The 24,568-nt window shown below is 45.0% G+C and overlaps 4 protein-coding genes across 4 annotated transcripts; 3 read left to right on the top strand and 1 right to left on the bottom strand.

Annotated features, from left to right (window-relative positions):
* Positions 1-281: 281 nt before the first annotated feature.
* Positions 282-2,331, top strand: LOC128752460 (gastrula zinc finger protein XlCGF26.1-like). Its single transcript, XM_053853688.1, has one exon. It carries the CDS (start codon positions 313-315, stop codon positions 2,005-2,007), a length of 1,695 nt encoding a protein of 564 aa, XP_053709663.1. The 5' UTR covers positions 282-312; the 3' UTR covers positions 2,008-2,331.
* Positions 2,332-7,583: 5,252 nt separating this feature from the next.
* Positions 7,584-9,498, top strand: LOC128752469 (gastrula zinc finger protein XlCGF57.1-like). The gene has a single exon (XM_053853717.1). It carries the CDS (start codon positions 7,589-7,591, stop codon positions 9,191-9,193), a length of 1,605 nt encoding a protein of 534 aa, XP_053709692.1. The 5' UTR covers positions 7,584-7,588; the 3' UTR covers positions 9,194-9,498.
* A 6,901-nt stretch (positions 9,499-16,399) lies between these two features.
* LOC128752736 (gastrula zinc finger protein XlCGF17.1-like) lies at positions 16,400-19,780 on the top strand. Its single transcript, XM_053854273.1, has 2 exons — positions 16,400-16,527; positions 18,161-19,780. Exons 1-2 carry the CDS (start codon positions 16,509-16,511, stop codon positions 19,222-19,224), a joined length of 1,083 nt encoding a protein of 360 aa, XP_053710248.1. The 5' UTR covers positions 16,400-16,508; the 3' UTR covers positions 19,225-19,780.
* Positions 19,781-20,875: 1,095 nt separating this feature from the next.
* On the bottom strand, positions 20,876-23,858 carry LOC128752585 (zinc finger protein 501-like). Its single transcript, XM_053853954.1, has 2 exons — positions 23,742-23,858; positions 20,876-22,563 (listed from the first exon to the last, which is right to left on the bottom strand). The coding sequence occupies exons 1-2, from the start codon at positions 23,764-23,766 to the stop codon at positions 21,284-21,286; spliced, it is 1,305 nt and encodes a 434-aa protein (XP_053709929.1). The 5' UTR covers positions 23,767-23,858; the 3' UTR covers positions 20,876-21,283.
* Positions 23,859-24,568: the final 710 nt, after the last annotated feature.

The raw sequence follows: 24,568 nt of genomic DNA, 5'->3' as shown, positions 1-24,568 counted from the left end.
CATACAGATGCTCCTTGAATTTGACATTGGGAAAGGTGTATGAACCCTGTGAAGTGTTTGTTGAGTGACTGAGGTGTGTGTGTCCCTGCAGGTGTCCAGCAGCTGCTGGTGATGAAAGAAGAAGAAGATGCTACTGAGCAGCAGGAGTGCAGCTCCAGTCTGGATCAGGAGGGACAAGAACCTCCTCTCATTAAAGAAGAACCAGAAGAAGAAGATCTAGACCAAATCAAAGAAGAGGCCACCCAGTTCTCCCTCACTCCTGTCCAGGTGAAGAGTGAAGATGATGGAGCAACCAGCAGCTGGACTCAACACATGAAGACAGAAGCTGATGGAGACACCTGTGGAGGAGCAGAAGCAGCCAGTGACTTGGATACACCTCTCCTCCCTGACCACCAGAGGTCGCCTTGTTCTGACACTGTTGACAGTGAGGACTGGAGAGAAACCATTGACCCTGAATCTGCTTCAAATTCAATGGAGGATCCAAATGTTCATGTCAGTGGTAAGAAAGATGATGCTCTCAACACACTGATCTGCTCTGGGTGTGGGAGGAAATGCTCTTCGAAGTCTGAACTGATTGGACACATGAAATCCTGCAGCGGATCTTTGAGTTGTTCGGTTTGTGGAAAATGTTTTGAAAAGAAACGTGATCTAAAAATCCACATGAGACTTCACACTAGAGATGCACCTTACAACTGCTCCTACTGTGGTGAGAGGTTTACCCAGCGTGAAACTAAGGAAGAACACATGAAGCTTCACGCTGGAGAAAAACCTTTCCAGTGCTCTCAGTGTGGTAAATGCTTTATGCAGCACTATTACCTGAAGGAACACATGAAAGTTCACACTGGTGAAAAGCCTTTCAGTTGCTTGCAGTGTGGTAAATGCTTTTCACAGAAGGGGAATCTGAATACTCACCTGAGACGTCACTCGGGTGTAAAACCGTTCAGCTGCTCTCAGTGTGGTAAAAGTTTTGCTCAGAAACATGACCTAATGGGACACAGGATAGTTCACACTGGTGAAAAGCCGTTCACCTGCTCTCAGTGTGGCAGGTCATTTGCTCGGAAGTGTCACTTGGAGGGACACGAGAGAATTCATTCTGGGGAGAAACCTTTTGTTTGCTCACTGTGTGGTAAGTGTTTTAAACTGAAACCTTACCTGAAGTGTCACATGAGAGTTCACACGGGAGAAACACCTTACGAACGCTCTCAGTGTGGTCAGAGTTTTGCAGAGCGTGAAACTTTCAGATGTTCTCAGTGTGGAAGATCTTTTGCTCGGAAATGTGACCTGCAGGGACACATGAGATTTCACGTAGTAGAAAAAGCTTTCAAATGCTCTCAGTGTGGTAAGTGCTTCAAGTACCGTACAACACTTAACGCTCACACAAGAATTCACACTGGAGAAAAACCTTTCCAATGCTCTCAATGTGGTAAGTGCTTCAACCACCATACTACACTTAAAACTCATGCGAGAATTCACACTGGAGAAAAACCTTACCAGTGTTCCCAGTGTGGCAAGTCTTTTACGCAGCGTGGGAATTTTCAGTCACACATGAAAGTTCACATGGGTGAAAAACCGTTCATCTGCACTCAGTGTGGCAAATGTTTTAGTCAGAGTGCTGCCCTGAAAGACCACATGAGAATTCACACTGGTGAAAAACCGTTCATCTGCTCTCAGTGTGGCAAATGTTTTCGTCAGAGTGCTGCACTGAAAGACCATATCAGTATTCACACTGGTGAAAAACCTTTCAGCTGTCCTCAGTGTGACAAACGGTTTCGAATGAAAGCTAGCCTGAGCGTCCACCTGATGCATCATTCTGGTGAAAAACCGTTCATCTGCCCTCAGTGTGGCCGGTCTTTTGTTCGGAAATGTCACCTGGACGGACACATGCTTCGAGTGCATACAAGAGAAAAACCTTTTGTTTGCTCTCATTGTAGTAAATGTTTCAAACTGAAACAGTACCTGAAGCAACACATGAGAGTTCACTCTGGTGGCCAGCCTTGCCCTGAGTGACCACGTGTGTATTTGACAGTAGTCATATGGAGAGTCCTGATTTCTTGTTTTGTCTAATTATGGAAGAGAACTTTGTATTTTATATATTGGAAATGACATTGAGGCGTCATTCGTCCTCTGGTCAGTGTTTGCACATATGAGATGAGTCTCCTCACTGTTGATAATAATGACAGACACAGTTGTGCAGATGTGTGTATCATTCATCACATGGTATATTGAGCAGTTTTCTCTCTGTCCGTCTGAAATGTTTTCCATTGAGTTTAGCTACGCAAAGATAATTGTTGGGGGTAAAGTCTTGATATTTTGTATGAATTATTTATTTAAATAAACATCAAACACACAATGGAAATCTGTGTTTTGGAACATTTTAGCACAAATGATGAGCCCACATCAGTTGAGTAATAAATGCATTCCAGTCCATCCACCTGTGACATTTCTTTTGAAATAATCTCTGATTGATCGTCGCTCATCTTCTCTGTTTAAAGTGAGAGTGTGTCCAGACCGCGATCCAACATGTCACCAGTTCCACATGAGTTATGTATTCGAGGGAGCAGCTTCCTGTTCATCCCATACTGCCTGAGACCTTCAGCACAACCAGCTCTGCTAAATGCAGCCATGAACTGATCACATGGCTCCTGCACTCTGTGGCCTGAGGATCACTTCCTTCTGTGTCCCAAGGTCTGAGTCTCCTGCTTAAACTCCCATGAATCCAGCCAGAGCTCTTCTTCTTCTGCTGCCAATAATCACTATCTTTGACCCTGTCGTTGCGACTTTCACGTGTGTCATGAGGACACTTGTGAAACTGGAAGAAGGGGTGTTCCAGGGGGTCTTCCAGCCAACCACAACAGATTCATGTATGATGTGCCAAAGTGTTCCATTGTTGCGTTTCACTGCGCAGGCGCCGAGGTGAGTGGGAGCTCGGTATGCTTTTATACTCGTTTTGTATTTTTCTTCTTCTTCTGAGCTCCTTGGAACGAATTATTCTATTCTATGGATATGGACTATTCTACGCCGAGACTCGTTTATTCGAGGAGCTTTTCATATGTCCTGACAGCAAAGTCCCACATCAGAGTGGTTCCCTGTTTACCTGTGCAGGTAAGGAAGCCGTGCCGTGGCTGCAGAGCCGGCGCTCTGAAATAGTGGAGATTCAAGCCCCCGGTGCCCTCAATGATCATGGGAAACGTCAACTCACTACCGAACAAGTTCGAAGACTGAATGGCTGCGCTGACAAAGAACGTAAAGACCTTCAGGGAGTGCAGTTTACTGTGTTTCACTGAGACGTGGCTTACTGATAGCATACCAGATGCTAACGTGGAGCTCCCAGACTTCAGCACAGTCAGAGCGGACAGAGACACGAGAGCCTGTGGGAAGCGTAAAGGAGGAGGACTTGCACTGTAGGTGAACAAACGGTGGTGCAATCCTGAGGAAACTACCCACATCCACACGCGCATTCAGGAAGTGGTCTCCTGAAGCCGAGCAGACCTTGGAGGACTGCTTCGAAATCACAGACTGGGAAACACGGCAGGAGTCTGACAGCGAGAACATGGAGGAGATGGTTGACTGCACCACAGACTACATTAACTTCTGTATGGACACTGTGGTTAACACCTCCAACGTCCATCACAGCAGCTCAGGTCTGTGGACAGCTGAAGAGGCTGCGTCCCAACAAAGCTGTAGGTCCTGATGGAGACTACTGAAGGCCTGCGCGAGGGAGCTGGGACACCCCCAGCGCATATTCAACCTGAGTTTGGGAGAAGAGAGGGTCCCCCAGCTGTGGAAGACATCCTGCATCATCCCAGTCCCAAAGAAACCACACCCTGGTGAGCTGAACGACTTCAGGCCAGTCGCCCTGACGTCACACGTGATGAAGACCATGGAACGGCTGCTGCTCCACCACCCGAGGCCACAGACCCACCACGCCCTGGACCCACTGCAGTTTGCTTCCCGAGAGAAGACGGGAGTGGAGGATGCCATCATCTTTCTGCTCCACCGGTCCCTATCTCACCTGGACAGAGGTAGTGGTGCTGTGAGGATTACATTTTTGGACTTCTCCAGCGCCTTCAACACAATCCAGCCACTGCTGCTCAGGGACAAACTGACGGAGATGGGAGTTGAAACACACCTGCTGGCATGGATCACTGATTACCTGACCAAGAGACCTCAGTATGTGAGGCTGGGGGACAGTAGGTCGGACACTGTGGCCAGCAGCACAGGAGCACCGCAGGGAACTCTACTCTCTCCGGTCCTGTTCACCCTGTACACCTCCGACTTCCAGTCCAACACGGAGCTCTGCCATGTGCAGAAGTTCGCAGACGACCCGGCCATCGTGGGGTGCATCAGGAGTGGACAAGAGGATGAGTACAGGAAACTGATCCAGGACTTTGTCACATGGTGCGACTCCAACCACCTGCACCTAAACACCACCAAGACCAGAGAGATGGTGGTGGACTTTAGGAGAACCAGGCCGCATCCAGAACCAGTCACCATCAAAGGACATAGATACACATGCACTTTATTTCACATACAAACACACACACACATTCACATGCTGTCTGGTAATGAGGCATGTCAGCACAGTTGAGTTTTGCCCAGTGAATTCACTCTTCTTTGTGAAACCATCCATTCATGGAGAGGGTTGTTTCCTCCAGAATCTCTTGGCTGCAGTGGACTGCAGACTCACAGTTGCTTGTCTTATGGTGAGGTGTTTGGTCCATGGGTGAATGGTTTCTGTTCCAAAGGTTGCAAGGTTTGAAGTGAAAACAAATGTGATGTTTCAGGACAAATCTGAATTTCTGAGAGTCCACGCTGCCACAAGCCAATGACAATGTACCTGTGCTGCTGGACATTCTCATCCTTATCCATTTGCTTCCCCTTGTTATTTTTCAACAAGGTCCTGTTTGGATCACCTTCATACGGGCATTTTCATTGTTTTCTGAATTCTCCTTTCACATGTGTTTTAGCGTTAACATTGTGGGCCTGATACTGCAAAGGTTTGAGATCAAGTTTGTGTTCCAACTACAATTGAAAAAAGTCTTAGATGTCATACAAATGTGCATGGTAGTGTAAGTGTTACAAACCAAAGACCACCAAGGATCATTGTTCTCTCCTGCGTTGTGATGAAACCTTTCTTTTTCTTTCTGTTGCAGTGGAAAGAGTTTCCCACTTCAGTGGGTCCCAAAGGCAGCAACAAAAAGATAAAACCATCCATTGTCTCATTTGTTGTTGTGTTGTTTTTGTTTATGGATAGTAATAATAAAGAAATGTGTGACAGTATGATCTTGCTGTTGTCACAACACAACACATACATGCGTACAAACAGATGAATTTAAGTTCCTGAACAAAATTGCGATGGCAGAAAGCAACCAGGATGATTCAGCATATATATCTGATCTGGATTTTTTAGGATTATTATTTATAAATGTAATCTCACTTTATCTTAATTTACATTGTGAGTGCATGGGTTTATCAAGTGCTTAGTGTTTGTCTTGAGAAAAGTTGAATCCACCATTGAGGGAAGAATTGGCTCCCTCTCATTCACACACATGGATTCCATCTTACTGCAGCTGACCTTCATTCCTCTCCTTTCTGAGGCAAACCTCCACCTCTCCAGCTGATCTTCCACTGGCTCCCTGCTCTCACCACAGATCCACACATCCCACTGACGTCGACACTGACCCGGATGTTTATGCGCCTGACTCCGCCCACTCCTCCATTTCTTTACTTCCGGAGCAGCTTCGTGCTCTTCGTCCGTGGATCCTCCGGCGGATGAAATGTTCTTCAGAGGTGGAAAGATTCATAAGTGACGATCATCTGCTGCCGAGTTTCCACCACATCTTCCTCTGCTGTGAAGGAGAGACGGAAGGAAGAGGATCCTGCTGCAGATGGAGACCCGGAGAGCAGGTACACGCACGCACACACACACACACACACACACACACACACACGCACACACACTCTCAACAACTGAAGCAGTTCACTCCTCCAAACTAGTAACGGAGTGACTGGAACGTCTCGATCCTCAACTTGAGGGTTGAAGGTGTCGGGAAAATGTCCTCGCTTCCCATGAAAAAGTGTCCTGACTCTGTTGGTCCTCACAGTGTCATGTTGACTCCGCACCAGTGTCCCACCTTCTCATATCCGGTTCTTCAAAGAGGCAGCGTGAGAAACAGAACAGTGAAGGTATTTTCAACGGTCACGCGAGGACGGCTGGATCGCGAGATGCATTTGAAGAGAGCAGAAATGGAGGATGAGATCAGATCAGGGATCAGTTAACCCACATATATCTGGGCTCAACCGCACACTGGTGGCTCACTGGATGGATGGATGGATGGATGGATGGATGGATGGATGGATGGATGGATGGATGTCCGCAGCAGCTGCGCGTGTGTGTTGATATGTCACGGTTTCACATGCATTTTTGATTCTACTTTGCAAGTGCTTTTGTGTGTGAAACAGAGAGCAGGGCGGAAGGGATCAGATCATTGAGAACAGACCAGCGATTTTTGCCAACATGTCCAACGATGATAAAACATGACAGATGGTGAGCAACAACACTTATGTAGAGCAGTTAAAGTTATTGTTAAATTGTCATTATTGTGGCGCCCTGCGGGTGACGGCGTGCAAGTGGGGGTGGCCATATGAGATGCAGCCCCCATCCCGACTGCCTTCCACCATCCCATATGTGCCGTCCTTGAGTTCTGTTGTTGTGTCTTCGATGTGCTCATGTGCTGAGGTGTTACTTACACCTTACTAAAGACTTGCAAAAGGCTTTGCCTTCACCGTCTCAGTCACTAACCTCGCTCTCCAGATGTAATGTACCTTCGAATTCTGTCCTGCTTTGCTCTGTCTGCAAGTTAGTTTTCATGGTCTGGATCTTCAGCCTCATGATCCTGTCTGACTCCGCCCTCACTTTCACAACATTGTTCAGAATCTTCTCCTTAAAATAGCACAGTCTCTTCCTGTTTGCACCATGATAGAGCTAGAGTCAGTTTTGCTCCTGGGGAGACGGAACTATCACATTTAATAATCAGCAACTTCCATTCGTCGTGACATCTTTCATATTTCAGTTCCTCCAGGTGACAGCGATGTTGTGATTGCAGCCATTAACGCAGCTTCAACCAATCCCAGTGAGTTCTGCATATAAATAAAGCATATTTTATTTGTTGTTGATGGTATCAACAAGTGGTCATGAAAACAGGGCACGAACAAGTGCTGGGAGTTATTTTTCACTGTTGTGAAAATGTGCGTGCATACAGATGCACCTTGAAAAGGCTGGAAATGTGCTTGAATTTGACATTGGAAAAACTGCATGAGCCCTGTGAAGTGTTTGTTGAGTGGCTGAGGTGTGTGTGTCCCTGCAGGTGTCCAGCAGCTGCTGGTGATGAAAGAAGAAGAAGATGCTACTGAGCAGCAGGAGTGCAGCTCCAGTCTGGATCAGTAGGGACAAGAACCTCCTCTCATTAAAGAAGAACCAGAAGAAGAAGATCTAGACCAAATCAAAGAAGAGGCCACCCAGTTCTCCCTCACTCCTGTCCAGGTGAAGAGTGAAGATGATGGAGCAACCAGCAGCTGGACTCAACACATGAAGACAGAAGCTGATGGAGACACCTGTGGAGGAGCAGAAGCAGCCAGTGACTTGGATACACCTCTCCTCCCTGACCACCAGAGGTCGCCTTGTTCTGACACTGTTGACAGTGAGGACTGGAGAGAAACCATTGACCCTGAATCTGCTTCAAATTCAATGGAGGATCCGAATGTTCACGTCAGTGGGAAGAAAGATGATGCTCTCAACACACTGATCTGCTCTGGGTGTGGGAGGAAATGCTCTTCGAAGTCTGAACTGATTCGACACATGAAATCCTGCAGCGGATCTTTGAGTTGTTCGGTTTGTGGAAAATCTTTTGAAAAGAAACGTGATCTAAAAATCCACATGAGACTTCACACAGGAGATGCACCTTACAACTGCTGTGGTGAGAGATTTACCCAGCGTGAAACAAAGAAAGAACACATGAAGCTTCACACTGGAGAAAAACCTTTCCAGTGCTCTCAGTGTGGTAAATGCTTCATGCAGCACTATTACCTGAAGGAACACATGAAAGTTCACACTGGTGAAAAGCCTTTCAGTTGCTTGCAGTGTGGCAAATGCTTTTCACAGAAGGGCCGTCTGAATAGTCACCTGACACGTCACTCGGGTGTCAAACCTTTCAGCTGCTCTCAGTGTGGTAAAAGTTTTGCTCAGAAACATGACCTAATGAGACACATGATAGTTCACACTGGTGAAAAGCCGTTCACCTGCTCTCAGTGTGGCAGGTCATTTGCTCGGAAGTGTCACTTGGAGGGACACGAGAGAATTCATTCTGGGGAGAAACCTTTTGTTTGCTCACTGTGTGGTAAGTGTTTTAAACTGAAACCTTACCTGAAGTGTCACATGAGAGTTCACACGGGAGAAACACCTTACGAACGCTCTCAGTGTGGTCAAAGTTTTGCAGAGCGTGAAACGTTCAGATGTTCTCAGTGTGGAAGATCTTTTGCTCGGAAATGTGACCTGCAGGGACACATGAGATTTCACACAGTTGAAAAAGCTTTCAAATGCTCTCAGTGTGGTAAGTGCTTCAAGTACCGTACTACACTTAACGCTCACACAAGAATTCACACTGGAGAAAAACCTTTCAAATGCTCTCAATGTGGTAAGTGCTTCAACCGCCACACTACACTTAAAACTCACACGAGAATTCACACTGGAGAAAAACCTTACCAGTGTTCCCAGTGTGGCAAGTCTTTTACACAGCGTGGGAGTTTTCAGTCACACATGAAAGTTCACATGGGTGAAAAACCGTTCAGCTGCTCTCAGTGTGGCAAATGTTTTAGTCAGAGTGCTGCCCTGAAAGACCACATGAGAATTCACACTGGTGAAACACCTTTCAGCTGTCCTCAGTGTGACAAACGGTTTCGAACGAAAGGTATCCTGAGTGTTCACCTGATGCATCATTCTGGTGAAAAACCATTCATCTGCCCTCAGTGTGGCCGTTCTTTTGTTCGGAAATGTCACCTGGACGGACATATGCTTCGAGTGCATACTAGAGAAAAACCTTTTGTTTGCTCTCATTGTAGTAAATGTTTCAAACTGAAACAGTACCTGAAGCAACACATGAGAGTTCACTCTGGTGACCAGCCTTGCCCTGAGTGAACACGTGTGTTTTGGACAGTTCAGATACTGAGAATACTGATTTCTTGTTTTGTCCAATTATGGAAGAGAACTTTTGACATTGAGGCGTCATTCGTCCTCTGGTCAGTGTTGGTGCATGTGAGATGAGTCTCCTCACTGTTGATAATAATGACAGACACAGTTGTGCAGATGTGTGTATCATTCATCACATGGTATATTGAGCAGTTTCTCTCTGTCTGTCTGAAAATGTTTTTCATTGAGTTTAGCTACGCAAAGATAATTGTTGGGGGTAAAGTCATGATATTTTGTATGAATTATTTATTTAAATGAAGGAAAAATCGCCACCATGAAAATCTGTGTTTTGGAACATTTTGGCACAAATGATGAGCCCACATCAGTTGAGTAATAAATGCATTCCAGTCCATCCACCTGTGGCATTTCTTTTGAAATAATCTCTGATTGATCGTCGCTCATCTTCTCTGTTTAAAGTGAGTGTGTCCAGACCGCGATCCAACATGTCACCTGTTCCACATAAGTTATGTATTCGAGGGAGCAGCTTCCTGTTCGTCCCATACTGCCTGAGACCTTCAGCACAACCAGCTCTGCTAAATGCAGCCATGAACTGATCACATGGCTCCTGCACTCTGTGGCCTGAGGATCACTTCCTTCTGTGTCCCAAGTCTCCTGCGTAAACTCCCATGAATCCAGCCAGAGCTCTTCTTCTTCTGCTGCCAATAATCACTATCTTTGACCCTGTCATTGCGACTTTCACGTTTCTCATGAGGAGACTTGTAAAGAGGGGGTTGATCTATGGAGCTATTTTTAGTCGATTGGAGGCACGTCTGAATGCAATCCATGCGTGAGCATGTGGCTTGCGGATGTTTGCGATTGATCATCACGGATTGTTTTCTGGTGTGGGTACGACTGGTCTACACGCATTGGATCAATTCAGAGTTAAGATTTATTTTTTAGCTTACACAGTAACTACCACCAGATTTCAATAATGTGACTACATTTTCTCCCTTCTGTTGAGAAATGAGGAGCCAAGTCTTTTTTTTGCTTTTAAACTTGTCAATTCAAAAGAGAAAAGTCCCTGCATTTTTGTTGTGCAGCCCAGTGGTCTTTCCAGACCCGCTTTGTAATGGAAATAGATGTACTTCCTACCTTGCAGCAAGAAAGCGGTCGTTCAGACTCCAGGGTCAAACCGGTGGTTGAACCCTTCACTGGTGACTCGTCCGGGGGTGTCCCCCGCCACTCACCCCAGGAAGGCTCCTCTGGAGGACAAAGCGGAACAGAAGTTGTATGAATAAACATTCAATAAGTCGCACTGCAACGCTGCACTCTGTCTCATCCTTGGTAAAGTCATCGCTGCTCCATCAATATGCATGTTCCTGTCTTACAGGAAGGTCTCCGTAGCTACTGTGTAGGACCCAGGCCAGTTGAGGAGGGGGAAGAAGTTCAACTGAACAGACTCAAAGAGCAAAGTTTAAAGACTTTAATCACAAGTATAAACAAAGAAAACTAGCTGTTCTAGTGTCTCCAATTCTCTAATGACAGTTTTTCATGGTGTTTAAGTTCCTGCACTAAAATACTGAGATAAATTCAAGGTGCAGTCATAAGTGAGTTGCATTTAACTGTTATAGTTTTGAGCCATTTCAAATGTAAATCATTTCATTCATCCTTTGAGGTCTTCAATCTCCAAACCAATGTGGTAGGAGAAGTTTGTCTGTCACTCCAACATCTTTCAGCAGAGTTGGAAACTGAACACTGCTCTCGAGGAGGATGAAGGTCTTATCTCAACTGTCAGGAACATTACTGAACAATTCTGGACGCTCTGGATGGACAGTATGGAGAAGTGTTGGCAACTTTTCAAACACAAAACCAGACATTTCAAAGTCATGAAGTCAAGACAGTCGAACTGGAGAAAGAGTGTAATGAAGTTACAATTGTTTAAAAAAGTCATGTCTCTTCTTAACATCTTCTTCTCCAAACCTTCATATCATCAGGGAACATTCGGAAACACAAGGATCAGTTCAGGATGTAGCTACTGCAAGTTCTCGCTGGGTTCAGAATGCTCCGAAAAGATATCAGCCATGGAAGTTCTCCTGACCATGAATAGTTTATCAGAACAAATAATATAAAAAAGATCGTTTTATTTTCCCAAAATTCTATTCATGATTGATTGTTTAATTCAGTGTAATTCATATTTATCCAGAAGTGAAGTTATTTTTTTTTCTATTCGGTAACCACTTTTTAATGCTAAAAAAAACTTATTGTTGAAATAAAATTCCCGTGACACGATTACAGGGCACTTCGCCAAGTGACAATCGGATTTGTTATTTTGCAGCATGACAGCCTCCACCGCTGAACACGCTGCAATGACGCTGTCGAACGTCCCACTGAGGCTGCGACCCGGATGTTTATGCCCCTGACTCCGCCCATTCCTCCATTTCTTCACTTCCGGAGCAGCTTCGTGCTCTTTGTCCGTGGATCCTCCGGCGGATGAAATGTTCTTCAGAGGTGGAAAGATTCATAAGTGACGATCATCTGCTGCCGAGTTTCCACCACATCTTCCTCTGCTGTGAAGGAGACACGGAAGGAAGAGGATCCTGCTGCAGATGGAGACCCGGAGAGCAGGTACACACACACACACACACACACACACACACACGCACACACACACACACACTCAACAACTAAACCAAGCTGAAACCCAATTATAGTAAGGTAGTGATTCGAACTTCTTGATTCTCAGATTAAGGGTTGAAGGTGTCAGGACCAGGGAAATGTCCTCACTTCACAAAAATGTCCTGACTCTGTCATGTTGACAGCAGAATCCACATCGGGGGCCCCTACGCTGCTCCAGCTCTGCGATGAATGCGGCCGATCTCGATCGCCCTCTCCACTTCTCCAGTAGAGAGTAGGGGTTTAAACTTGGGTCAGGTTCTTAAAAGAGGCGAAAAAAGTTAACCTATTTTAATGAAGTCTGTGGACCAGATGTTTTCCAACTGGCTTCTCCATGAACATGTGAAAAACTCTTCCCATCTGATCTCTGACCCACGGTGGGGTTTTCCTCCTCGTCACTAACCTGGCTCTCCAGATCACGGCCTGGAAACATGCCTGATTTTCTCTTCCTGGTTTTCCTCACTGCATGTAATGTACCTTTGAATTCTGTCCTGCTTTGCTCTGTCTGCAAGTTAGTTTTCATGGTCTGGATCTTCAGCCTCATGATCCTGTCTGACTCCGCCCTCACTTTCACAACATTGTTCAGAATCTTCTCCTTAAACTAACAGTCTCTTCCTGTTTGCACCATGATAGATCTAGAGTCAGTTTTGCTCCTGGGGAGACGGAACTATCACATTTAATAATAGTTACATTTTTCAGTTCCTCCTGGAGACAGCGATGTTGTGATCACAACCATTAAGGCAACTTCAACCAATCCCAGCGAGTTCTGCAGTTGTGTCCAATCACTGTGGCTTGTCCACTAATTCCACCCATCACTTCAGTCTCCTCTCGCCCCCCCCCCCCCCCCCCCCCCCCCTTCTCTGCAGCATCATAACCCCTCCCAAACGCTCACATATGCCCACAAATCTTGCCACCAAGGCTCACGACTCGGACGTGAAGGATCCTGAAGCCTTCACGTCCAAATTCCCTTGATGGTAATGTAGAATAGATGGAGACAAAGCGGAACCGACTAGGGCAGCGTCACCCGAACACTATACGGGGCGAACATAAGCAAACATGGCTGTCCACTAGATCCATCTCTCTCCATGCTCTTTCTGACCCTCTACATCCCTGCCGAACAGATCAGCAGCTACAGTACGTATGGATACAACATTGCTACGATTCATCAGACTGAAGAAGATTAGAGAAGTTTTGCTTCTGTTTTCAGTGCTTGGACCAGGTTAATGGTGTTTGAACCCTATGAGTTGAGTGACTGAGGTGTGTGTGTCCCTGCAGGTGTCCAGCAGCTGCTGGTGATGAAAGAAGAAGAAGATGCTACTGAGCAGCAGGAGTGCAGCTCCAGTCTGGATCAGGAGGGACAAGAACCTCCTCTCATTAAAGAAGAACCAGAAGAAGAAGATCTAGACCAAATCAAAGAAGAGGCCACCCAGTTCTCCCTCACTCCTGTCCAGGTGAAGAGTGAAGATGATGGAGCAACCAGCAGCTGGACTCAACACATGAAGACAGAAGCTGATGGAGACACCTGTGGAGGAGCAGAAGCAGCCAGTGACTTGGATACACCTCTCCTCCCTGACCACCAGAGGTCGCCTTGTTCTGACTCTGACACTGATGACAGTGAGGACTGGAGAGACACCAGTGACACTCAATCAGGTTCAAACTCGGTGCCGAATCCGGAGGTCCGTGAGAAGAAGGATGATGCTGCTTCACCGACCTGCTCTGGATGTGGAAGGAAATGTTCTTCAAAGCGTGGGCTGAGTCAACATGAAAAATCCTGCTGCGGACCTCCGAGGTGTTCAGTTTGTGGAAAATGTTTTGTGAGGAGATGTTATCTGAAGGTTCACATGAGATTTCACACAGGAGACTGTGTGAACTGCTCTGAGTGTGGCAAAGGCTTCACCCAGAGTGAACACCTAAAGGCACATATGAGGAGTCACACTGGAGAAAGACCTTACAGATGCTCTCAGTGTGATAAAAGTTTTTCCAGGAGCGATTACCTGAAGATACACATGAGAATTCATACTGGAGAAAAACCTTTCAAATGCTCTCACTGTGGTAAATGTTTCAGACAGAGCGCCTCTCTTTGGGGTCACCTGAAAATCCACGCCAGAGGAAAACCTGTTGTCTGCTCTCAGTGACCACATTTACATGACAGCTTAGAAAAACACCTCGCAGAGGCTTTCACGTTGCTGGTGGTCAGTACACGCTCAAGTCGCATCTCGAGCACAAAACGCAACCTGGTGCTCAGTTCAACTGTGTCACAGCGTTTTTAATCTTCAGCCTCCACCATATAATCCTGTTTTTTAATTGTTTGTGAACTGAAACAAGATTTTAGGATTCTTTAGTTCAAGCAAACGCGGGCGGATGGTTACCGAGTCATACAAAGTTGACACAGAACTATGATGGGTTGCTGGAATGTTTAGCAGTTGTGCTAAACACTAAATCTTTTCTTCTACAAATTTCCTGTCTGGCAGTCTCACAATTGAACAGTTTGTCAAGTCTTTTTATTTTGTAAATTTAATTAGAAGATATGACATGTTACAATTGTAATTACAATGTAAGGCCACAGTAAAACACCAAACACATCAAAACAAATAAATACAATGAATTAAAATAGCTATAACAAAATACATGCAGTAGAATAAAAATGGGGATTTGTTGTTGGAAAGGGGAATGATGGTCTCACACATCAGTTGTAATGAAACATCAGTCTCTGACCACAGGAGTCAGTCTGAAGGGAGGGAGTTAAGTGAACTGAAGCAAGAAAGAAAGGTTTGCCATTGACCGAAAAACCTTCTCTTTTCATGCTTAATTTTTTCGAGCTATTGTGTACTTCCAGTGCATCCATCTGTAAGACGCCTGTAGTTACTTTGCTTGAGGTGAAAACAGCAGCGTCAGGGAGAATGTTTTGGACATTGTTCTAAGTCATGTTCCCAGACGCGACACAACGGTGGAAAGGAATAAAGTGTGTGATAACCAAGCTGCAGATCGATGGATCACTTGAAAGACCTCCAACTGCAGTGTGAGTCGGGCACATGATGACCTCTTTCCACCATTCATCTTTAAACCTGACGCCAATTACTTAACATTGACTTTCTTGCTGATATTTACAGGTTTAAAATGCGGTGGATGTCTGTGGTGAGGTGTCATGGAGGGGAGCCACAGTTTTTTTTAACTCTCTCTATATATATTTTACCTCTATATCTATATATATATTATCTTAAAATGTACTTCGATGTTTATCTTCTCTCAGTTGTCTGCTCTGTTTTTCATTCCCGAGGTTGGCTGCTCATCCTCCTGGCTTGTTGTATCCACTGGAAATGTGCTTGTGTTGTAGTCCAGACTGTGTCGAGACCAGAGATTGAGGAGGGCAAGACCGAGGCCAAACAGAATACTGTGATGCAGAGTCATTTTGAGTGAAAACAAGGCTAATATTTATGGAAGACTGGATGGAAAAACTCATTTGGCTAGTGGTACATCTGACGGATGTAAAAGGTAATGCACTAAACTTTAGTCTTGGGTCTTCTGTAAACATACATCGAGAACTGATGCAGCCATTCAAAAACAGTGCACAGTGGTGTTTTTAGTTCATCCATACTGGACAAAAGAGAATCCCGGCCACAAAACTGAGATCAGTTCCAATGGCAACTTTCTGGCTTCAAGAAACACCTCTACTTCCTTTATGGTTGCATATTTAATAAGGGACCATGAAAAACAAAACAAGAAAGTCACCCCAACGTGCCACTCTGGCTGACGCACACTTCTCTCCATCAGTCTGGCACCAAACTTCTCTGATGTTTCCAGGCCAGATTTGAAGGTTGGAGGCTTGTCATGGACAGTTTTTCAATTCCCACCACCGCTGGCTTGAGGTCCAGACTGTACGCAGGCCATGACCTTATGTGTCTCTCTTCAAGGAAGGTTTTTGGTTGCATCTTGAAAAATATCATCTTCCCCAAACGCACACTTTGAATTGAAGGATGACAACACCGGACTCTCCAGGGTATTGAGTGGACATGTGCCTCCACAGCATCAGTCGTCTGCACGGTGTCGCCACGCGGTCGTCGATTGTAATCTCTCCTGAAAGGCACCTTAACAAAATTACAGCACCTTTTTGGATTCATCACTGAATATTGCTTTCATCATTGAATATTACCATTATCCAGAAGTCCACTGTCCACCGTCACTTTTCCTATTACTATTTCGACCTTGTTCTTTTCTGTTCAGATGTTAATGTTTGTTTCTCCTTTCTGTCTGTAAATCCCAGTATTTTTTTACTGTTCACAGACTCCAGTTTCCATGCATAAATGTGTTCAGGATTTATGTATTTTTTGGATATTGACGCTGCAAAACATACTCTCTACACCTTCAATGCTTTCAACGCTTTTATTCATATGAAGTTTGTCTTCAATTTGATCACATGACAACCTCACCAGCTTTCATCCTGCTTGTTCACGACGACGACATGAATCGGAACCTTTGCTCAAGTTCCATTTCCGGTGAGAACTGGGCTTGACCCGGATGTTTGTGCGCCTGACTCCGCCCACTCCTCCATCTCCCTCTCCCAGAACTGAAGAGGCATCGCGCTCTTTGTTCGTGGATCCTCCGGTGGACGAAACGTTCTTCGGCGTGAGAATGATAAGAGAGACGGAAGGAGATGGAGACCGAGCGAGCAGGTAACTGACTGACAAAGTTCGAGTGACAGGTCTGTCTCTCTCCCGAGCTTCTCCAAACGGCTGCTCAGACTGGAGGCAACGGCAGATTTGGCCTGTGGAAGGACGCGACTCTGGCACAACAAACAGCCAAGGAGTCCACGCGCAAAGGACCTTTTTATTTAGGTTACACCTCCAACAGCAAGTCACGCACCAAAGTGCCTTTTTTGCGGGCTCGTAATAAACGCGCCGTCACTCGAAGAGGAAGGCACGATAAGCCTGATGTGGGCTTAACACATTCAACACATTCCTGCTCAATAAAAGGTGATTAAATTGGATTAAAGATGAGCATGATTAACTGAAGTTAATGTACAGCAAGATTAAAATTAGATAGACGACACGTCAACATATAAACCGACACGCAAGAACACAGCGGATTTATAGGTTTACACAATATAAAATGAACCCACTGGGCAGAACAATGCGGAATGGAACAGAAATAAACGCTATTGGACTGACTGACTGTGAGTGTCAGGGCGCAGTCACACTTCAGGCTCAGATTAAATTTGGTTGTGTGTAAACCTTCACCACGACAGTCCAGTCAGCCATGATTTTGTGTCTCCATTAAACCATGATTGTTGATATGAACACGCAGACACATTAATGTCACACCTTTTCAAAACAAATGAAAGGTCTAAGTGCATGTTTCTGAAGAAAAGTGAATTCCACCAATCCAATTACGCGCTACAGACAGATTAATGGAATTTTACACATTACCCTTCATCAAAAACAGCGCGGTAGAAAGTTCCCTTTCCAGTAGAACGTTTTTTTTTAACTTGTTCTTTTGTTAAATTAGCTCAGAAACCTTCTCATTTCATTTCCATTTACACGTCAACGTGCCATTTCTCTCACCTCTCTGCGCGGATTCATCCTCAGGCGCGGCCACGGTGACACGGGCAGGCGGGTTACACCGAGTTGTCAAGTCTCAGCCGGTGACACACGCACTTTAACCACTGCACATGCACACACTCAAGAGCACTGTCTGCTGAGTGACACCACTATATACACGGTGGCCGATGGAAGGATTTATTTCATTTTCTGTCTGTGAAAGTTGCTCAAAATGTGTGATCAAACATTGAGCAAATTAGGGAAGGAGGGGTGACACACAGACGCGGTGGAGATACGCACGCGCAGGACACACAGACACGAGCGAGACAGACCAGAAAGAATTAACTGTGCAGTCTGTGACAGAAACGTATTGGTTGTTCATAAAGCCTCAACAACGCAGGCATGTAGCGCTACGGCGGCCACAAGTTCAAATTCATGAGGTCCATCAGTCACTTTGAGATAGAAATTGTAAAAGTTGCTTCTTCAGCTGTGTCATGTGACTTCAATATCTAGATGGAACAGTGTCAGTTCACTTGTATGTGAACATTCTTGACATATACAGTATGTGGAATGTAATGAATTATTATTCAGTTAAAACCTGCCCACCCCCGAACACAAAAACCTAGGGGAAACACTGCTGTGCAGGATGTCCGATCTCTGTTTGGTGGATTGGCCAGATCCTCTCCCTCTATCTGTATGACTTAGGGAGAGCTGTCAAAATCTTGTGTAGCTCGCTCATTCTTTTCTACTATGTGTTGTGTCCCTGCAGATGTCCAGCGGCTGCTGGTGATTAAAGAAGAAGAAATCAAAGAAGAGGCCACCCAGTTCTCCCTCACTCCTGTCCAGGTGAAGAGTGAAGATGATGGAGCAACCAGCAGCTGGACTCAACACATGAAGACAGAAGCTGATGGAGACACCTGTGGAGGAGCAGAAGCAGCCAGTGACTTGGATACACCTCTCCTCCCTGACCACCAGAGGTCGCCTTGTTCTGACTCTGACACTGATGACAGTGAGGACTGGAGAGAAGCCAGTGAGTCTTTGGAGAGTCAAAAAGTTAAAGTCAGTAAAAAGAAAGTTGCTGGCTTCAAATCAATAAGCTGCTCTGGATGTGGAAAGAAATTGTCTTCGATGTCTGCACATAGCAATCATGTCAAGTCCTGCCACAGATCTTTGACTTGTTCAGTTTGTGGGAAATGTTTTGAAAAGCAACGGAATTTAAAGGTGCACATGAAAATTCACTCTGGAGAAAAACCTTATGTCTGCCCTCAGTGTGGTAACGTGTTTAGACTGAAATGCTACCTGAGGAATCACCTGAAAGTTCACACTGGAGTGAAACCTTTCTCCTGCTCTCAGTGTGGTAAGTGTTTTGCTGCACAGGGGACTTTGAAGAGACATTTAAGATATCACTCTGTTGAAAAACCCTTTAGTTGCTCTCAGTGTGACAAATGTTTTAAGGCACGAGGCAACCTGAAGAGTCACCAGCGTTTTCACTCTGGAGAAAAACCTTTCTGCTGCACTGAATGTGATAAATGTTTCACACGGAGAGGTAGTCTGGTGGCACATCTAAGAAGTCACAGTGGAGAAAAACCTTACATCTGCTCTCAATGTGGGAAATGTTTTACTGAAAGAAGGAGACTGAGTGCACACTCAAGAATACACACTGGGCAAAAACCTTTCCTCTGCCCTGAATGTGGTAAACGCTTTGCAGAGAAGAGGACACTGGATGTTCACTTAAGGATTCACACTGGACAAAAGCCTTTCAGCTGCTCTCAATGTGGTGATCGCTTCATGTGGAAAAACCGACTTAAATCACATATGAAAAGTCACACCTGAGTAATTCTATTACATGGCTCTTGAGGAAAAAAAAAATGAATCAACTGCTAACCCAGCTAAGATCAGACTTTAATTTACTTTAATGTGAACGATTTGACGCAGGTAGCATCACCCAACCACAGATTCTGCTTCTTCAATCTAGTGGTCAGATTCAGCAACTGTAAACAGTTTAGTTTTGAAGGGCTGGGATAAAAGTGAGAGGTTAGGGAAAGGGTTGCCAATGAGATGTCCTCACAAAAGTAGCGAAACAAACATGCATGTGTGCACTCACTCTTTCGGTGCCTATCTCCAGGATGATTCTCTTTTCACCCGTTCCTCATTCACAACCGTCATATGTCGTGAAAATCGTCAAAGCTTTCAAACTCTGGACGTTTTCATTCAATGGAGCATCACCGACCACCAATAGCACCAATCACACTGTCATGACCAATTCATCTCTGTTTTTGACAGCTTCATGAGTCGCAACCAATTTTGATGAGATAGTTTATCGCATATTTGCTGATTGTGATTGGTTAGATAGAGATTGTCATCAAAAAGTTCACTCACTTTTTCACTCACGCGGTGTCGTTTCTATGAAGCAATAAATACAATAAAACTTGTGGGGCTATTATTGAGTCTCATGAAGGGATCCTATTTCACTGCACCTTCAGAAGAAGGAAAACTGTCAGATGACTCTCTTCCTTCCTCTGCTGGGAGGTGGCCAGCCTGGTGTCACGGTGTGAGGACAATAACCTCACCCTCAACATGGACAAGACAAGATCAAAGAGATGACAGGGGACATGAAGTGGACACAGCAACTGTGTATCCGGGAGACTGAAGTGGAGCCAGTGAGCAACTTCACAACCACTCTGGGCAAGTGGGAATAAGGGGGGCAGAAAGTACAAGGACTGTTTTTCACTCTGCTCCTTTACAGGCTCTGTGAAATGTACGGAGAAATATTGACAGAATTGTATCCAATGTAACAATAATGGAGCCATGCAACATAAATGTCACATAACTTATCACGTAAGGCATTTAAACCAGAGGAGATTAAAATAAATATTCATTCACTAGCACATCTCTCCACAGGGATGCGCAACACGACAGAGCTGGCCAGCAAAGTCCTTCCTGCTGAGGAGGAAGGACTTTCCTGTGACATTTATGTTGCATGGCTCCATTATTGTTACATTGGACTGGAACATTAACAACAGCAATGTGGAGAGGGTCTTGACCACTGCAACTGCAAACATCTGCAGAGAGTGGTTAAGGCAGCTGAGTGGATCACCAGGGTGGATCATTTCAAGCGTGGACAAGACTAAAGGAACACTACTCCAGAAAATAGAGCCGCGCACAATTGCTTGGTGCGTCACAAATGAGCGTGGATGTTAGCCCAACCGACCTCTTCCTGTTCCATGGCCTCATGCGCCCTTGGCAGCTGAAGTCGTGTATCTTTTTACATCATGTGAAGGAGCTTTTACTGTAGCGATCAACCCGACCACCAGTGTCACCATGAAGAGTCTCTGTTAAACATTGGGCTCTACAGGAGCAGGTCAGGGGAAGAGCATAAAACACATTGTATCTGCCACTCCTCTTGAAGAATTCCCAACTACATTGATGTCCAGAATCGATTTATTGAGTCTTGGAACACCTTAGAAAGACATAATGCACACAAAAGCAGAACTTATATTACATTATACAGTTTATAAAAAAAAGTTGAAAAAAACAGAAAATAATTCCAGAGTCTAGGTTGATTTAAACCCAACTTTCTCTGCATAAACACAGTGTTTTCAGAAGTTCATCTTCAAGCTCATTTTGTTCATGAAGCAAATCCACGCTGACCCAGCAGTGGAAACACTACAAGTGCTTTCCTGGTTATTCACATATTTTAATGCAATGCCACAGCGACACCGTAGGCAAACGGAGTGGCATCCAAAAATGATTCTCATGCGTTCCTACAGGCTGCTTCTCAGAGTACCAACACAATGAGATCACATGAAACAGGGTCAACTCATAGGAGGCCTCCACACTGGGATCAAATATATTTCACCTGGGTGTCACTGCAAGTAAAGTACTGTAACTGTCACACGGAGAGCAAGTGAACTTTCATGTGATCCTTCAGGCTACGAAGTCGCTTAAAAGAGTTTCCACACTGGGAGCAAGTGAATGGTTTTTCTCCAGTGTGAACCTTCATGTGATCCTTCAGGTTTTGATGACGATTGAAAGATTTACTACATTGGGAACAGATGTACGGTTTCTCTCCAGTGTGAACTCTCATGTGCTCTTTCAGGCGCTCTGTCTGTGAAAAACTCTTGCCACACTGAGAGCAGATAAATGGTTTTTCCCCTGTATGAATTTTCATGTGTTTCCGCAGGCTCCCGCCCTCTGTAAAACAATTACCACACTGAGTGCAATTGAAAGGTTTTTCTCCTGTATGCAATCTCATATGCTTCTTCAGGTGATCATGCTGTGCAAAACAATTACCGCACTGAGAGCAGACAAAAGGCTTTTCCCCTGTATGAATTCGTATGTGTTTTCGCAGGCTCCCGCTCTCTGTAAAACAATTACCACACTGAGAACAACTGAAAGGTTTTTCTCCTGTGTGCACTCTCATATGTTTCTTTAGGTGTGCTCTCAATGCAAAACAATTACCACACTCAGAGCAGTTGAAAGGTTTTTCCCCGCTGTGAACTCTCATGTGCGTCTTCAGGTTCCCTCTCTGTGTAAAACAACTCCCACATTGAGGGCAGATGAAAGGTTTTTCTCCAGTGTGAATTCGCATGTGACATTTTAACATGTCTTTTTCTTCAAAGCATTTCCCACAAAACGAACAAGTCAAAGGTCCCTGACAGACCCTAACGTGCTTTGTCATTCCAGAACTTGAAAAACACTTCCTCCCACATCTAGGGCAGATCAGTGAGTTGCCATCAGTACAATCTTTCTTCTCATTGACATGAACCTCCGGATTCCCCACAGAGTTCAAACCTGAACAAGAGTTGCTGGTTTCTCCCCAGTCTTCACTGTCGTCTTCCTCACCTCCCGAGGAACGTGACCCCCCATGGTCTGGGAGGAGAGGTGAATCCACGTCGCTCGCTGGTTCTGCTCCTCCACAGGTGTCTCCATCGGCTTCTGTCTTCATGTGTTGAGTCCAGCTACTGGTTGCTCCATCATCTTCACTCTTCACCTGGACAGGAGTGAGGGAGAACTGGGTGGCCTCTTCTTTGATTTGGTCTAGATCTTCTTCTTCTGGTTCTTCTTTAATGAGAGGAGGTTCTTGTCCCTCCTGATCCAGACTGGAGCTGCACTCCTGCTGCTCAGTAGCATCTTCTTCTTCTTCTTTCATCACCAGCAGCTGCTGGACACCTGCAGGGACACACACACCTCAGTCACTCCACAATCGGTCTATGTACGTGTAGTGAAGCGTCTAGTACCATAAGACATCAACATTTGACACATTTAAATACACACTAAAATAGATAACAATTCTAATATTTATGTAATAAGTTAGATCTTTGTTTTTGCAAAAACTATGGAGAGACAATAATGTGGCACTGACCAGAGCATCACCCGACTAAAGGTCACTAGAACAAAGCTCCATAGTTGTGGATCATTAAGTGTTTACCAGTCATGTATAAAAACGCCCTTACTATCCCACATACCCCAGAGGAACATAAAATTCACTCCAGCCAAAAGCTTGGGTCTCAAGAGGTTAAGATGTCGAGCATATACTCAAGCAGTCCATTATTGGAGGCAATTTATATGTACCTTGGGTTCCAGTTGGCTCACACACACACTGTAAACAGCACGCACCACCAGAGTGAAGTCATTCCATGCAGCAGAAAAAATACCTGGTGACATGTTCCACCAGATTCAGTTCTACACCACTCAGAGTAATTGAACTGTCAAATCAACGTTTCTCATGTTTGCTCTTTGTTTGATCACTTTCATCGGTTTATTGGGATCGTTGAGGATGTGACTCCATTATGGCGCATCACACATCTTGTGAACACTGCAGGTCTTTATTCCTGACGACATCTCAATAGCTTTTACAAGAAGCTGAGGAATGAGCGTTTGCTGCCGACTAGTGGCAAGACGCTTCAGTGCAACTCAAAAACAGAAACGTACCCGAGTATTTATGTTAGGACTACAAGTAAATATCGTTACAGTATCGAGACGATTGACATCATTTTCTGAGGAATAAAGTCAGTGTTTAGTAATCACTGCTGGTGACATTTACAGAGTTACTCGGCACATAATTCGGCACTTTATTTTGTTTACGCTGACGCAATGTCACGATTTTATACTTTCCTGGGTAAATACTGCGACGAACAGTCTGTATTTCACATAATTGTAACTGGAAATGAGTGTAATGCAGCGAACAGACTCCAGCAGAAGGTGTGCACTTCAATTTAGAGGATTTAATCGACTAGTCTTGTTCGCTTGTGTCGTGATATTTATGTAAAAAAACATCACACACCGCCAGCACGACACGATATTGTTGTAAACACTGATGTATTTGCGGTGTTCTGCGGCGTGTTCACCTGTTCTCTTGGTCACCACTTCCATCTTTTGTTTACAAAACAACGTGCCGTGGAAACTCTCTCAAACCGTGAAGAGCAGTATCATGCGCAGAGAGATGCAAAGGAGCAGCTTCAGTGTTGCGGGAGGAGAAATGGCGCAGAGGGCAGATGCCTCTTCTTCGTTTGCTCTTCGACAGAAGCTCATTGCTGCCCCTCACTGGTTGATTCTGTTATGTAACCGGTCTGACTTCAGGAACGTCAAGATTTTTTTAAACAGTTTTTAATGTCCATCCTGCAAAGACATGAATGTTGTTACCGTTATAGAGAAGGTACAGAGCCCACACCACGAAATGGTTCCAGTCAATTGCCCCTGGAATTAAGATGCTTCTAGTGTGAAAACAGCTTGTTGAACGTTATAACAAAATCCTAAGAATCCTTCGCCAACTGGGGAAAGTGTGAGTGTTTCATCAGGGTGTCACTCCAGGTAACGCAACTGTCACATGGGAAACAAGTGAACTGTCAAGTGATTCTTCAGGTTATGCATCATTTAAAAGATTCACAACACTGAGGGCAGCTGAAAGGTTTCCCCTCGTATGAATTCAAGTTTCTCACCTGTGTGCATGCTTGTGTGCTTCTTTCTGGTTTGCTCTCACTCTGTGTAAAACGATTGCCACATTGAGAGCAGATAAAAAAGCTTTTTTCCTCCAGAGTGACGTTTGACATGTGACACAGAAACAAATGTTTATCATCCAAAGATTAAACACAAAACCTTAAGCTTAATTCCATAACTTGAAGAACATTTCCTCCCACATTTAGGCCAGATCAGTGAGCTGTCATCAGCACCACCT

The sequence above is a fragment of the Synchiropus splendidus genome, chromosome 1 (genome assembly GCF_027744825.2).
Source record: "Synchiropus splendidus isolate RoL2022-P1 chromosome 1, RoL_Sspl_1.0, whole genome shotgun sequence".
Lineage (NCBI taxonomy): Eukaryota > Metazoa > Chordata > Actinopteri > Syngnathiformes > Callionymidae > Synchiropus > Synchiropus splendidus.
This window is presented reverse-complemented; position numbering and strand designations above follow the sequence as displayed.